At 44.8% G+C, this 14,570-nt stretch overlaps 1 protein-coding gene across 1 annotated transcript; it reads right to left on the minus strand.

Annotated features, from left to right (window-relative positions):
* Nucleotides 1-1,006: 1,006 nt before the first annotated feature.
* On the minus strand, nt 1,007-13,905 carry LOC112562034 (silk gland factor 1-like). Its single transcript, XM_025235001.1, is given in 3 exon segments — nt 1,007-8,961; nt 8,963-10,011; nt 12,155-13,905. Coding segments are annotated over 2 exon segments (1,467 nt in total). The 5' UTR covers nt 9,896-10,011; nt 12,155-13,905; the 3' UTR covers nt 1,007-8,427.
* Nucleotides 13,906-14,570: the final 665 nt, after the last annotated feature.

Consider the following 14,570-nt stretch of genomic DNA (forward strand, 5'->3'; position numbering starts at 1 on the left):
AAACATTTGAGTAGGACGGGGGCAGCCGGGTTGAGAAATAAATATTCATGAAATAAATAAAAGTCAGACGACTGAAAAATGTTATCTAGATGTCTGTTACTTGTCGATTTATATCCGTAACATACAGAAAATTACTGGTGAGGCCATGCTACACTTTGTGCTCATGTTTAGAGCATCGGTCTGAAATAATTGCTATTTGTAAGTTCTTTACACTAGTCTTGAAAACACTACAGTGCATTTTGAAATACTTATAGACTTATACTCTATTTAGTATAATAATTTTGATTTATATTATTAATTATTTCTATAGGTCATTCTCAAACGCAAACTTATTGTTGAGTGTATGATTATCTTTGGCAAGTTTGCTATGATGACGGTTACATAAAACATAGCCAACAGCAGTTACATATTCGCTAATGTAAGAAGACCCCTGAGAATTTTGAGTCATTCTGCGTCTGATACCCATGGTAGTGCCAAACAGTACAGGGTACATGATTCCAAACAGTACAGGGTAGTTCAAACATAACTTGTGAAATATTCTCTGAACACATTGCTGTACACAAGATGTCCCTAAAGGCCTTCTAAACTAGACAAATAATATACAAGCATTTGGCCAAGTATGTCAAAGATTTTATGTAACTTTGAAGAAACTTTGCCCAACTTGGTCAAACATTTGTCCACATTTGTCTGGTTAAGATTGCCTTAGCGACCGCGATCCCCGCAGAATCGCAGTCAAGTGAAATGGATCATCCTCAATCCTCTCCCCGATCATCCCCCTTTTCTTCTCTAGGAAAAAAGATAATCGTTGTGATGATATGTCCTTCTACCTGTGGCTGCTGGAATCTACTTAAAAGATGGTTACTAATAAAGTTACTGGCGCAGAACACAATTATCAACGTACATGAATCCAACAACATAAATGAAACAACATCAAGACACAACGCATGCAGAGTGTTAAGCCTTTGCTGTGAGCAAGAGAAAAAAAAAAAACCACGTGATCAGTTGATTTTTTTTTTTCACGGACAACACTGTCAAGACAAGACTCCCTTATCCCATCCTTTCTCCAGCACCAAACTCCATAGCGCACCTCTGTGTCTGGCGCTTCCGAGTGAACAAAGCTCAGATTTGTCGGACCGCCGTGGATGCTTGGCAAAACAAATACTCAGAAACGATCAAGGGATCGAAACGTGTCTGTCGTCCTGTGCTCGAAAGTGGTGGGCGCAGGCCCCGGGGTGGAAGTGGTTCCTGTAGGGCCCCCGCGTGGCGCAGAATTCCTGCAGAACGTCGCAGAAGAGAAGAAGACCCGACGACAAGAGCGCCGCCTGCAGCGCCCCCCTTTCGCCTGTAGTCGATGTTGTCTAGCCGTCTGTCCCACGCTGGTCCGAGCATCACGTGCACTGGCGGAAGATGCTTCCCTCCCCTAACCCTTCCATCCCCCCTTCACAAAAAGGCCGTGGATAGAAAGGGAAGAGGGTGTTGGGAGGCTTCGGTATACAGCTGCCGATGTTTCCGACGTTTATTGATCACGTGGTGTGGACCTGGGTGAGCTCCGCGAAGCATGGACCTTTGCTAGAGATCATATTGATGGAGGCGAGGCAGAAAGTGGCAGGCTTTAAGTTCAGGATAGAATTCTAGAAACAAAAGGCGGCTAGAGACTGCTGCAAGTGAATATACGTGTCGAGATCGATGTCTCCTCGTGCTGGGCTTGTAGATGATACGTGTTTTGAGCATGATCGACGATTCTCAAGAATTTCTTCCTGAATATCTTTGATTGATTGGGAGGATAATTAGATACTAGAAACAAGCTTTCTTTATTGCCGCTGCATATTGCAACTAGTAGCCAAGAAATGCTAGGCGCACAAGATTTAAAAAAAAAAAAAAGAAAATTAAGTAAAATGTTCCATCTGTAAGGGTAGATAATTGAACAGATAATCACTATCGTAATACAAAAGACTGAAATAAGACAGCAGCAAACTGCAACCCCACCCATTATTCTACAACTCCCCCACCCGTGAAATTCCCTTGTTTTCTAATTACAATACGTTGGTAACCCACAGACCAGCAACTGCTTGACAATGATTATCGCCACCTGAAAGACGTAACAGGCTCAAATTATCTCCCTTCAGAAAACAGATTCAGACAAGGAGCATGCTTTTGCGGGAAGATTGGCCGACATTTTCTCAACTTGATGAAGGAAGGAAGGTGGTGGTGGGGAAGGGTGCCGGGAGAAAATAATAGCTAAGGGGAGGGAGAGAAGAAGACAAAGCAACAAGGCCCCGCGCGTGACGTGCGGTCAAGGCTGACACGAGCAAAAGCACGTGTCGTCCGGTAATGAATGAAGTCACCTTCCATTCGACTGGCGATTGCCTGTCCTGTCCCTAGCAGTGTCCCCCCCTTTAAACGCAGGGACTGTCGGGGGCTTTATTCAGCTGGGGTAATTCCATTATAATGTTTGTGCCGGCGACAAGCGAAGCTGTCCGACATCAGGTTACAGGAATACAGCCAAGTCACCACAAACACCATCAGCATCGATTGGAAAATCGAAAAATTGAAAAGGGCAATGAAATATGACAGCTGGTTGAGAAGGTGCGGAGGGAAAGGAGAAGAGTGTCTGCTGCAGGAAAGAGGACTACCAAATGACAATGGAGAATATAAGATAATAGAGGTGTGTGCGTTCGTGCGTGCGTGGTTTAACCGAGAGATTAGCAGACAGACAGACAGACAGACAGACAAGCCGCCAGACAACTACCAAGCAATCAGACAGACAGATATAAAACTATCCGCATTGTATTTTTAGATATACATTAATTTTTGTGAACTTATCAGATGGTATTTACACTTTGAGCTAATGAATCAGGATGCGGCAAATAAACAAAATTGTTGTCGAGTGCTCCGGGATATAAGTTTCAGGAACAAGTAAGTGTTAAGTAGACTCTCTACTTGTTGACTACTAGAAGAGGTAATATAGGTACATAATATTATAGGATCTCACCGTCCCCCATCTCTCTAATCTTTCTCTCCCAATCTCCCCCTCCCCCTTTCTTGATCTTCCTAGAGTAAGTGAGAGTGAGCAAGGGAGTGAGAGAAGAGTGTGTGTGAGCGAGAGAGAGAGAGAAACTGTTCTCACTATCTTTACCTAGCGGAAGTGTGTCACCTCACATCGCACCATTTATCTCCGGCCTATTTTTACCTGTCCTGGTGACTCAACTACTGGCTATGTTTTCTGGTGAAAGCTACAATAAAATGTTGGGATTTTTATCAACAGGTGAAATATGTCACAGCACTATTGGTCGCTATGACAAAAATATCATTTTTTAAACAAATGCAAGACATTATTCGCCATTATTTTTATCTCATTCGATTATTACTCCTCCTCATCATCGTCAACAATAACAATATCACAAAAACTAAGTCCTTCTAAAATCTCATACTTAAAATTCTCCAAAAATCCTACCTGTAAAGATTAAAAATTATTTTTAAAATAAAGAGCCAGATTTTTATTTAATCGAATTTTGATATTTTCCTCTGTTTTGTTTAAATTCTTTTCTGTGCAACTCCACTACAAGAGCAGGCAGTCCGAAGCTTCCAGAATATTTTAGAAAGTGTCTTCTTCCACCTTCTAAGGGAACAGCATCACGTGACTGTGGCTGATGTGGCGAACTACTTCTGTCTGTCACCTGAGCGTGGCTAACGGCCTGCGTGCACCGGTGCTGGATGAGAGATCAATGACACACACACACAGAGCTTGTACAACCCTGGTGGTTGCACCCGGAATTGTTCAGCCGTGTGATCAAACCCTGCGCCTTCCCTTTAACCCAGCATCTGTGACTTGCAGAGCAAGAAAACCACAAGAACAAGAAAGCAAGAATTGTTTTCTTCACAATGAAAAAACTCTCCCTCCCCTCTGTGCATCCTAACCTCTTTCTCTTGTCCTGACTTTATGTGTGCATGTGTGTGTGTGTGCGTGTGTGTGAAATTTCACATACTCCAAAATTTCTTTGTTATCATTTCTAGCCTCGTGAAGAATGTCGCAGGTTTTGTCGATAAGTCGCTCAAGCATGAAGCGCGATAACAAGCTACAACCGATTTTTTTTTTCTTTCTTTTTGTCGGAGAAACGTTTCCCTGCAGTCTGTGTGACATTCAAAGGAAAATGTTAATAACAGATATCTTTGGACAAATGGGGAGAATAACGATTGGGACACTGCTTGTGACGCTGAGTGGCTGACAGGGAAAGTGCTGTGTAGTTAGGTGTGCGTGCGTGCGTGTGTTTGTGTCTGTGTGTGTGTGAGTGAGTGAGAGAGGGAGAGAGATACGCTTTGTTTTTGAGCACAAGACAGTTAAGCTGCCTCTCAGATCTTGGCGAAAAGGAAAAGGGGTACTTGCGTTTTGAGTCGTCACCCACCCTTATCAGGAAAAGCCAGGGACAGGGAGGGGCAGACAGGAGGAAGGAAGGAGGAGGAGAACAGAGAGTGCTACAAACTTCTCGTCCTAAGACACACAGGCATGTACAAGGATAACACAGCCCTCGACTACTCAACTGCGCGGTTTTGGGGAACGAACTGAGGTGGAATGTGTAGTAGCCAGGCCCCGCGGACCACCGTCTCTACAAAACTTTCTCTTTCTTTCTCTCTTTTCTTTCCCTCTCAACCCTCCCTACTCCTCCCCGAATCTGAGGAAACTTTCCTTGTCTCTTGAACCAACTGCTCGGTTGGCACAGTCATGGTTTGGTCTTTCTTTCATTCCAGTTCCGGTAGAAGACATTTTAGTTCAACCCAGACAAAGATGAAGATTTTAGAAAATGTCCACCGAAAGGCTGGACCTCTGTTGTAAATATTTTGTGTACAGTGATAACTAGTGTTATACAGTCCACTGTATTAACCTGGTGAAGCGAGACAAGTGGTCAGGGGTAGGGGTAGAGTACACACCTTCTTAGTTTTATTTATTTACTTAATTTATTTGGTTTATTCTTTCAAAAAACTACCTTATCATTTATTCAAGTCGCAAATTGTTTAAATGTTCTATACTGCATAATTTTTCTGAATATGTAAACAGAATTAAAAAAGAATGAGGCATTGGTTGGTGGAAACTACAAAATCTGTCTAAAGTACTGTTTAAAAAAATAATATACAGTAATAAATTTAAATTTCTAAAAAATATTGCGGGGTAAAATATAAAATATCTTGAAATTTTAGTCAAAGTGTTCTATTTGTATTTTAAATTTTGTGAGACATATTTATTTGGCTTTTGAACATCGACAGTTTTGTAATGTAAAATGGAAATAGTGTGTTGAGTGACTGATGTTGGGTTATCTGTCAGAACTTTTATTACATATTACATTATTTATTCTCCTTAGTTTTCTTCTACAAGCATTTTTTTTAAATTTTATTTGTATCTTTCCTGGTTTGCAAAAAATATATAAAATAATAAAATAAAATAAAAAATACACACCCTGCTTGCTGTCTAGCTGCTGCGGTAGTTTTGAACTCCTAGTTAGAGTCTGACTCTCTTCACCGTTTTCCTTTACAACACTTTTTGTTATCGTGGCCTGATAACTGTTGCCTAGAAACGCAGAGCGGAACTGGAGTGAGGTTGATTGCTCTCTCTCACTCTCTTTCTCTCCGTCTCTCTGTTTTGCACAGTCGCGGGGCAGAGGGAGATGTTGAGCTGTCGGTGGTACAGCGACTACCACAACCATTTGTTTCTTCTTCTCGGGGCATGATGGCGAACAGCCCATTATACCTACCGCACGTCTGGCCAACACACAATTCGAAAGAAAATATCCATTTCATATATTTTATTATATTTTTTCTTCTCTTCGTTTTGTAGCTTTTTCGCTTCCTTTGGTTTCAAAGTTTGTTCCTTTGGTAAAGATACAAAATAGTGAGACAAAATGCATCCTCTACATTTCAAAGATCTGTACATATATTGAACAAGAATGTCCGGAAAAGTACAATAATTATAAGCATATATAGGACACTGAGTGAACCGGTTCATTGTGAAACACTACAGGTATATCATGTCTACTGACCAGTCCAAGATGCGATTGCTCACAGCAACGAGTGGTGGATAGGGGCGGGGGAGAACCACAGGTAAGTTGGGAGGAGCAAGTTAGGAGAACAAATACAAACGAAAATGCAGAAATATAACATTTGTAATCTCCTTTGCAATTTTTATAATTATTTTGTTTCATTTATTTATTTTTTTTTACCCACGGCCCCCCACCTCCGACTAGTCAACAGATGTACGCCACTTTGTGCTATGAAAAACAAGGAGATAATAAACTGTTCTCAGCTTCCTTGTGGATTTCTCTGATCAAACGATCAAATTAGCATTCAAATGATAAAAATAAGAAAAAAAAAGTATGATTGTCTGGGCAGCATTTGCATTTTACATTTCACACCCGCCTTTTCTGTCTGAAGCAGTCTAAGATATGTGATGAATATCATTCGCAAGAAAATATGAAAGTTCTGAGAAGGCGTGCAGAAAATCGCAGTGAAATGCTTCTCATTATGGCCACTGAGGAACTATTCTAAGTACGGGTGAGGGTGGGAGAAGGGAGAAATAATCACACTTTAAAGCACGACCGGCAAAAACATTATCCTTCTAATATCAGTAAAACCTTTGTGTTGCGCTTCGAAATTGTCTCGTACCATCAGCCATTATTTATAATTTTTTTTATTTAAAAAAATGTAATAATTAAGCCGATGATTAATTGTTTCAACTTTTTTAAAACGGAGTTAGATGTTTACTTTTTTTTTTCTTTTTTTTTTTTTTTACCTTGCCATGGTGAACATGAAGGGGTAGCTGCCTACAGCCAGGGGTGTACCCCGAGTATGTGCTCGGCATACATAGCAGTAAAGGTTCCCAGTCCGAGTGGTTCAGTGTGCACAAAAAGGCGATTGACAGGACTGAGTGTTGTCAATTTCACACGCCACTGAGCCGCTGAGTGGTCCCACAGCGGCCAAGTCGATTTCACGCCCGCCGCCTGTAGCGAGCGCCGGAGAATGATTATCACTTGCCGAGCGATTTCTCTTGGTGGTTCAGATCTTTTCCACATGAGTGAATGGTGTCGGCGAAGCTTGATTGTGGAAGAAGTGCCGCCGCCTACATAACAACAGTCTCTACCCTAACCGTGTGACGTCATTCAACCGACAAGGAAGTCCGGACGCTGGTCAGTTTCGATGGCAGAAAATAAAAGAACACGATTCCACACCCCAACATCCAGACTATATATATATAATTTTTTTTTTTTGGTTTCAAAATGCAAAAAACGTTGAGTGCCACACGAACACAATCAAGAACATAAAAAAATGTTTTTGTCGAGGTTTGGCGAGGCCACAGTCCCGGCGGGCCCACACCAAACCGTCACAACCTATGACAATATCAACAGGCACACGACTGCTAGATCAGTAGGTCCAGCCCATGTGAAACAAAGGAAACGAAATGGAGCGAAGACAAAAATAAATTGTCAACACATTTATACACACACATATAAACAAACAAAAAAAGGAGTTTCTAGTCCAAGACGTTCACAAATCGACGGAGAGAAAAAAAAAAGTCTTTGGTTGCAGCTTTTCTGTAAATGCACGAATCTTTCAAGCAAAGAACACTACGAAGATTGGCGAGTGCTTTCAAAAAATGAAAAAAAAAAATATTCGATGAACAACTTGGGCTTAAACAAGCTATGAAGAGGTCGGTCATTTCAATGTTTGTCCCTTGGGCCTACATCCTTTTTTTTTCTCTTCTTCTTCTTCCTCTCTCTGTCTCTTTCTTTCTTACTCTGTGTTTCTCTCATTCATGAGGAGATGAAGATGTCTACTTTTCAGAAACAAAGGCAGTTCAAACACTTTCGCGTTGGCTGTTAGTTTCATGTTGTTGTTTGTTGGTTTTTTTTTCTTTCTTTTCTCTCTCTCTCTCTTCTCCTCGGCACTCAAGAAAGCCTGCTATTAAAATTCGGGAGGCTTGCTGTTGTTATCAAAGGAAACACCCCAAACAGCTTTCTGTTGGATATTTCCGCTCCTCTCTCTCTCTTTGTCGCCAGTTCTACATTTCGCAGCCTTGCGAGGCGGCTGCAGGCCGTGGACAGACACAGTATGGACAGGCGGCAGCCTGGCAGTGACTGTTGCTACTCTACGGATATTGATATTCAGGGTGGCCATTGTCAGGCGGGGTGGCGCAGTGTGAGGCAGATCGTCTTTTGATTGCTGCGGTTCAGCCGCTACAAGCTGGGTTGTGTGCAGGCCTAATGCCGCTTGAAGTACAAGAAGATCTGACTTGAGGTTGCCATGCCACGGGTGGCCCTACGCGTGAGTCGGGTAGGGTCGGGTGGGTTGGATGTGTGGGGAAGGAGGGTTTGGGCTTGGAGGTTTGGGAGATGGGGAAATAAAAATAAAAACAAAAATCACCATCGGAAATCAGGCATATAGTCATAAGCCGGCGGTGGCCTGGTAGGGTTTATAGTAGCCGTCGCTCGTGTGGTGCATGGCTGGCGGCGAGGAGTCCTTGGGGAGCGACAATGGCGACATCTGGGCGTAGCCATAGCCAGCGTGCATGCTTTCATACATCTTCATGTCCAGCTTGTTCTCCGACATGATGTTGGTGATGGAGAAAGGATGGTTAAAAGAGTGGTTGTGAGTTAACTGACCTGCAGGGCCCAGCTGCATGGACGGGTGGTGCGGGTGGTGCTGCGGGGGTGGCTGCTGGGGCGGCTGCTGCTGCTGCTGCTGGTGGTTGTGTGGGGCTTGGTGCTGATGGTGCTGGTGTTGGTGCTGGGACGGGTGCTGCGGGTGCGGCTGGTGATGGTGGTGCTGCTGCTGCTGCTGCTGCTGGTGATGATGGTGGTGGAGTCCCAGAGCCTGCGAGACCTGCACGTCGTGAGACAGCCCGCGAACGCTGCCCAGGTCGCCGGCACACGCGAGCGACGGTTGGCACACCCCCGGGTGCTGCAGCTCCAGGGGTAGGAGCGTCCAGCTCCGACTTGGGCTGGATGCCATGAGGGTTCTGGTTGGGCTGCGCCTGCTTGTTGTCTGACACGTGCGGAGGAGTGTTTGGCGCCGAGAGGGGCTGGCCACTGTCGTCCAGGCGGCCCCCATGCCGGTCATCGCCGTCACCGTTGGAAGTGGCCACGCTGCCCTCGTGCTCATCGCCCGAGGCGTGGTCCGACCGCATGAACCCCCGCGCCGCCTGCCGCATCATCTCTTTCTTCGGGCATTTGAACCTCTTCTGCCGCCGTAGGTAACATCCGTTCTCGAACATGTTCCCCGAGTCTGGGTGCAGCGCCCAGTAGCTGCCCTTCCCTGGTCGGTCCGGCGTTCGCGGCACCTTGACGAAACAGTCATTGAAGGACAGGGAGTGGCGGATGGAGTTCTGCCAGCGCTGCTGATTCTGGCGATAGAAGGGAAAGAGGTCCATGATGAACTGGTAGATCTCGCTGAGCGTGCACATCTTGTTGGGCGACTGCTGGATGGCCATGGTGATGAGCGAGATGTAGGAGTATGGCGGCTTGGCGTGCGTGTAGGACCTTCTGTAGGTTTTGTCGTGACGCGCGCGGTTAATGGACATCATGTCCATGGTGGTGTTGCGCATGCCTCCCATCGCCATGCCGCTCATGCCGTTCATGCCGCTCATGGGCGGTGTGCCCATGGAGCTGATCCCTGTGTGCATGCCCATGCCCCCCATCGGCATCCCTCCGACGCCCATGCCAGGGGGCGTCATGGAGCCCATGGAGACACCCCCCATCGGGGGCATGGTCTGCGGACTGTAGCTCATGGTTGACATGGAGCCGAGCGGACCCATGGATCCCATGGACGTCATCGACCCCATTGACGACATGGACGTCATCGGATATGACGACATGGCCTGCGTGGCATCGTAGTTGGACTTGGCATGCAGCATGGCGTCCGACGAAGGGGTTGGGGTGGAGAGGTGGTACAGGCCCGACACGTGGTGGGTGTGTGAGGTGTCCACTGTTGGGCAATTACGTTCCTCTCACAGGAACTCGTCTAATACAACTGTAGAGAGGAAAAGATCTGTTACACACAAACGGCGATAGGCAAGGTTAACAGAGAGAGTGAGAGTGAGGCAGAGAGAAAGGGAAACTGTCAAATCAGTTCAAGGGATCTAAAATAAAAACAGATGATGATAATGATTTTATTATTATATTTAAAAAAAAGATTTGTAAAGTGCTCTGTCACGTGGTGCTATGCTATAAGCACTGACCCATTAAAACACCACTAGCAGTATAGATGTTAAAAGTTACACATTAAATTAAAACATTTCAAAAGACAAACCTTGAAAAAGATTATGCACACAAAAAATTTGCGGAAAGACGTTGAGGACAGTAAACAGAAAAATAGACATACGGGAATAAATAAATAAAATATTTAATGATGAGAGAAAAAAAAACCTGCATTTATTTAACAGACGATACACTTTTTGTTATTTATCATCGTAGTTTTTGTTGTTGTGGTTGTATGTGAGCATTCTAGCTGTGTTTTTGTGTGAAGGCTGCTATACCTGACTGATTGCCTATTCTGTGTTCATTCTAGCAAGGATTCTGATCGTTAGTGACAGGTGTCTGCAGTTAATCCACGGGAGCTAAGAAAGGTCTCAATGGTGGAATGCGGTGTGATCAACACAAATGTTTCGCTAGAGATAGCACAACTCAGTACACACATCAACATTCCACTAAAATGCAACAATGGCATTTCTTTCGAATGTCACACACACAGAGAGATAGAAAGAGGGAGGGAGGAAGCAGACAGAAGCAAGAAGTCATCGTGGACAAAAGGTTCAACTACAGACAAGAGAAAGAGAAACATAACAATATAAAAGACAAAAATTAGTTTAACTTCTGAAGATGGTAAACTCAATATCATCATAACATAAAGGTATAACTACATATTTTACGATTTTTAAATGTTATAATTTTATTAAATAAAACATTTAAAACATAAAATAATGTAAAGTGTTTACTTGTCTTTTTCACAAATAAACAACAACTATGATGATATATATTATTATTACGGACGCCTATGCACAAATGTGAGCAAATAAACAGCCCAAAGCAAACAAACAAAATGATCTGATAAATATGGATTATACAATGTGATTCTGTTGAATTTTTTTTCCTGTCCGTGTTCATGTGATGTATTGTTAATTACGGAAGTATATTATTCTGAATTCATCTCTAATTCATGTTTAGCAGAGTCGGTTCTAACTGCCAATTCTAACAATGTCGTTAATATTAATGAAAGAACACCACCGCATTGTGCTGATTTAATTCACAGAGTCGATTAAACTATCTTTGCTAAAGACAAAGAATTTAATTTTCACTTCTCGAATTCTTTCTTTTTAAAAATTAAAATAGCTTTAAGCAGCTCCCCTACTAGTGATATAGGAGAAGTTCATCTACAGAATATTCCGTTATTAGGATTTAAACCCGAAAACTAAGATAAAAATAATAACAACAATCAACCACGAGGACTCAACAAACAGAAAAAAACTTTAACCACATCTCCACAGTCCAATCCGGATAAGAAGAATGTTTATTCAAGATACTGAACGATGCTCTTGTAAAGCTGTTTGTGTTGAGTACACAGTGTGTTTACTCTCGACACTCAGTTCCAATGATATCAGCTGTTGAGAGCTCGCACAAAGTGACTGCGCATGCTTGCTTTAGTTCTCCTACTGACAACACAAACATTTCCTCCACCTCCCCTTCACGAGCAGCCACAGCAACTACAATGGTCATCTACACTTTTTCCTCTCCTTTAAACATTATTTACAGCTCTTTATTGTGTAATATGATAACCGAGTGAAGTGGCTTGTTCACTATCCTTCAACAAAAATTAGAAATAAATACCGGTTGGGAGATATAAAATCAGAAATACCGATTTGGATTATATAAAATTAAATTTTCAATTGGGATTAAATAAAATTCAGAATTGAAATTTTTATGAATTTTTTTCTATCGTTTTTCCCTGAATTATTTTTCTCGATAAACACTCCGCGGTTCTGCATGACTAAAAGTTTCTAAGGGGAAATTTTAATTAAGAAAAGATAGTTTAGACAGTGAACAGAGCAGGTCGAGCAGAAGACAGAAGGCGGGGTTACAAACGAGCAGAATTATTGCACAGCAAGAAGTAATCTTACCTGATGAAATATAAGGTGCTCGTTGAAAGCAGGTGGGAGTCTTGTTTATCAAAGCGTATCAGCTGTCAACTGGCGGCCGATACGGCAAAAAAGCAGGTGTTGAAGGGAAGGGGTAAGGGTGGGTGTGAAGATTCAGCACCCGAGATACCCGGGAAGAGAAGAAGAAGAAGAAAAAAAAAGGCCCAGCGTCTTGGGGCTGTCCTGTTCCTCACTTTTACTCACACATCGTATAGTTCCCAGATCGGTGCTCCCGGCGCGAGGGTTTATACTTGTGAGCGGAACACGAAACACTGGGCGACACCATCACCCACCTAGTGTCACAGTCCGCACTCGCACTGCCGCCACTCAGCAGCCAGCGACTCATAGGGGAAATATCCAAGCACTACTCATGAGCTGGAGTCAAAACACTGAAGAGAAAAAAGACGATCACTTTCCCAACACTCTCTGTTATCACTTTGTTACAACAACAAGTCTACAGGGGCCTCGACGGGAGAGGGCCGTCCTGACATTCACGTCGTGGACAGCGTCAACAACAAAGTGAACATACAACACTACAGATGAACGAGCTGGCGCCGATGTGGCCCGTGGTAAAATATACCCACAAACCCCACTCTCTCTAGCAATATACTTGGCTTGCTTCGCGACCAAGGCGCGGCCTAGCATGCAAATGACCCGGCATTGATTGGCCGCGCCTCCTCGTAGCTCCGCCCAGCTGTCATGGGTGCCGGGGTTGGAGTGTTTGCTCGGCAGAGGGATATTGATTGTCTGTCAAGCGCGGGGCAAACGGCGCTGAGTGGACATGGACTGCGATACAAGGCTTCAGCCAGTGGGTGGTCTTCCACCGGGATGAGTGGGTGGCTGGGTGGGTGAGGTCGCCTCCCCTTGCATCTGCCCCCTTTGAAGCGGTCCTGGCACCGAGGCGGAGTCCGCGGAAACAAGAGTGCGTGTGCGTCGCCCCCTTGCGCGTGCTGCCGAGACCAGGCGGCTCGATCTGCAGCCGTTGGCGGAGGAGAAGATGCCGCGCTCACCTGCAGCTTGCTGGCTGGCAAAGCAGCTCAGCGACCTACTTTTACCTGTAATTTTTGTAGCACGGAGGCGCTGGCCTGGACACCGGTGGAAATGTCATCTGTCAATCACAAGCTGCACGAACGGGCGTCCAGACGACAAGTCAACAAACCGCGTGCTCCATTCATAGTCTCTTGTGCACAGCGGAAACACGTGGGGTACCCCCGAGTCGGACTGCAGTCCATGAAAGCACAATAAAGAAAAAAGAATCGTTTTGTATTCAGGCTTGGTAGCAGGGGGGAAAAATCACAGGGAAGAACCCGCCAGTATTTATCGGAACATACCTTGTGATCGTCACCAACCGCACGGTGTCGAGGTCCAGATACAGACGATGTTGATGACCGGGGGGATGACAATGAGGAGATGATGCTGCGGATATGGCTCCAATCGAATGGCTGAAAAAAAAACCCCACCTAAAAGTCTGGCTGCCGACCCTCGATCTGTCGTCAAGAAAATGCGGTTTAGTCTTCCTCCGGAGTTGTCATGGAGGAGACAGGAGGCTGGAATCACAGGAGATGTAGAAGTGTCTCGTCACACCTACACCCACCACCCTGACATTTCTTGGTGCTGCAAGCTGCTAATAAGCTGGAGAAGCACAAACAACGATGAAAACCCGTTTCACTGCAGGTTTCCTGCCAACTGCTGTTCAGCTTGCACCCGAGACAGTCTCTGAGGTTGACACGAGACCCGGCTGCTCGGCCGGTCTGATGGTGTTTATAGTTTCCAGCCGATAAACCACGTAAAGTACTGCACTGTAACTGCGCCTTGCAGCACACTCAGCCATACGCAGCCGTGCGTGACCGAGTAGTGTGCGTGTGTGTGTGTGCGCGTGTGGCCGATTCCCACCTGTCACTCGGGCGTCTCCGCGTGATCACTAGGCGTGACGGCCCACGGCGAAACCGCCGAGGCGAGCCCACACCTGGGAACCGACCGGTGCAGCTCCTTGCCGCGTTTGTATTGAAACGAGTTTGTGTTTGGCTGTCAGTGCCACGGTCACCAAGTCTCATGTCTGGACGGAAACTCTGTCAGTGCTCACAAATTCTGACAGGATTCCCGTCTGAAAGGGAAAACTTCCATGTTGACGATGACCTAGAAGAGGTCGGAATGCATATACCTACATAATAAATACACCCTGCGCGCGCACGCACACACACACACCTCTCTATAATTATCGTTTTACGAAGCAATTGTGTTGAAAAATTCTTATTAGATGTTATTTGCATCCTCCGGGGACAGTGCGTATTGTCTCGAAGCCACCACACAAGTTTAAACTGAGAAATTATGCCCAAAGCTCTTTGTTCCTCTGTCCAGATGTTCTCTATGTATGATCTACACCCTGTTGGCTGCTTCC

The sequence above is a fragment of the Pomacea canaliculata genome, linkage group LG4, assembly GCF_003073045.1.
Source record: "Pomacea canaliculata isolate SZHN2017 linkage group LG4, ASM307304v1, whole genome shotgun sequence".
NCBI lineage: Eukaryota > Metazoa > Mollusca > Gastropoda > Architaenioglossa > Ampullariidae > Pomacea > Pomacea canaliculata.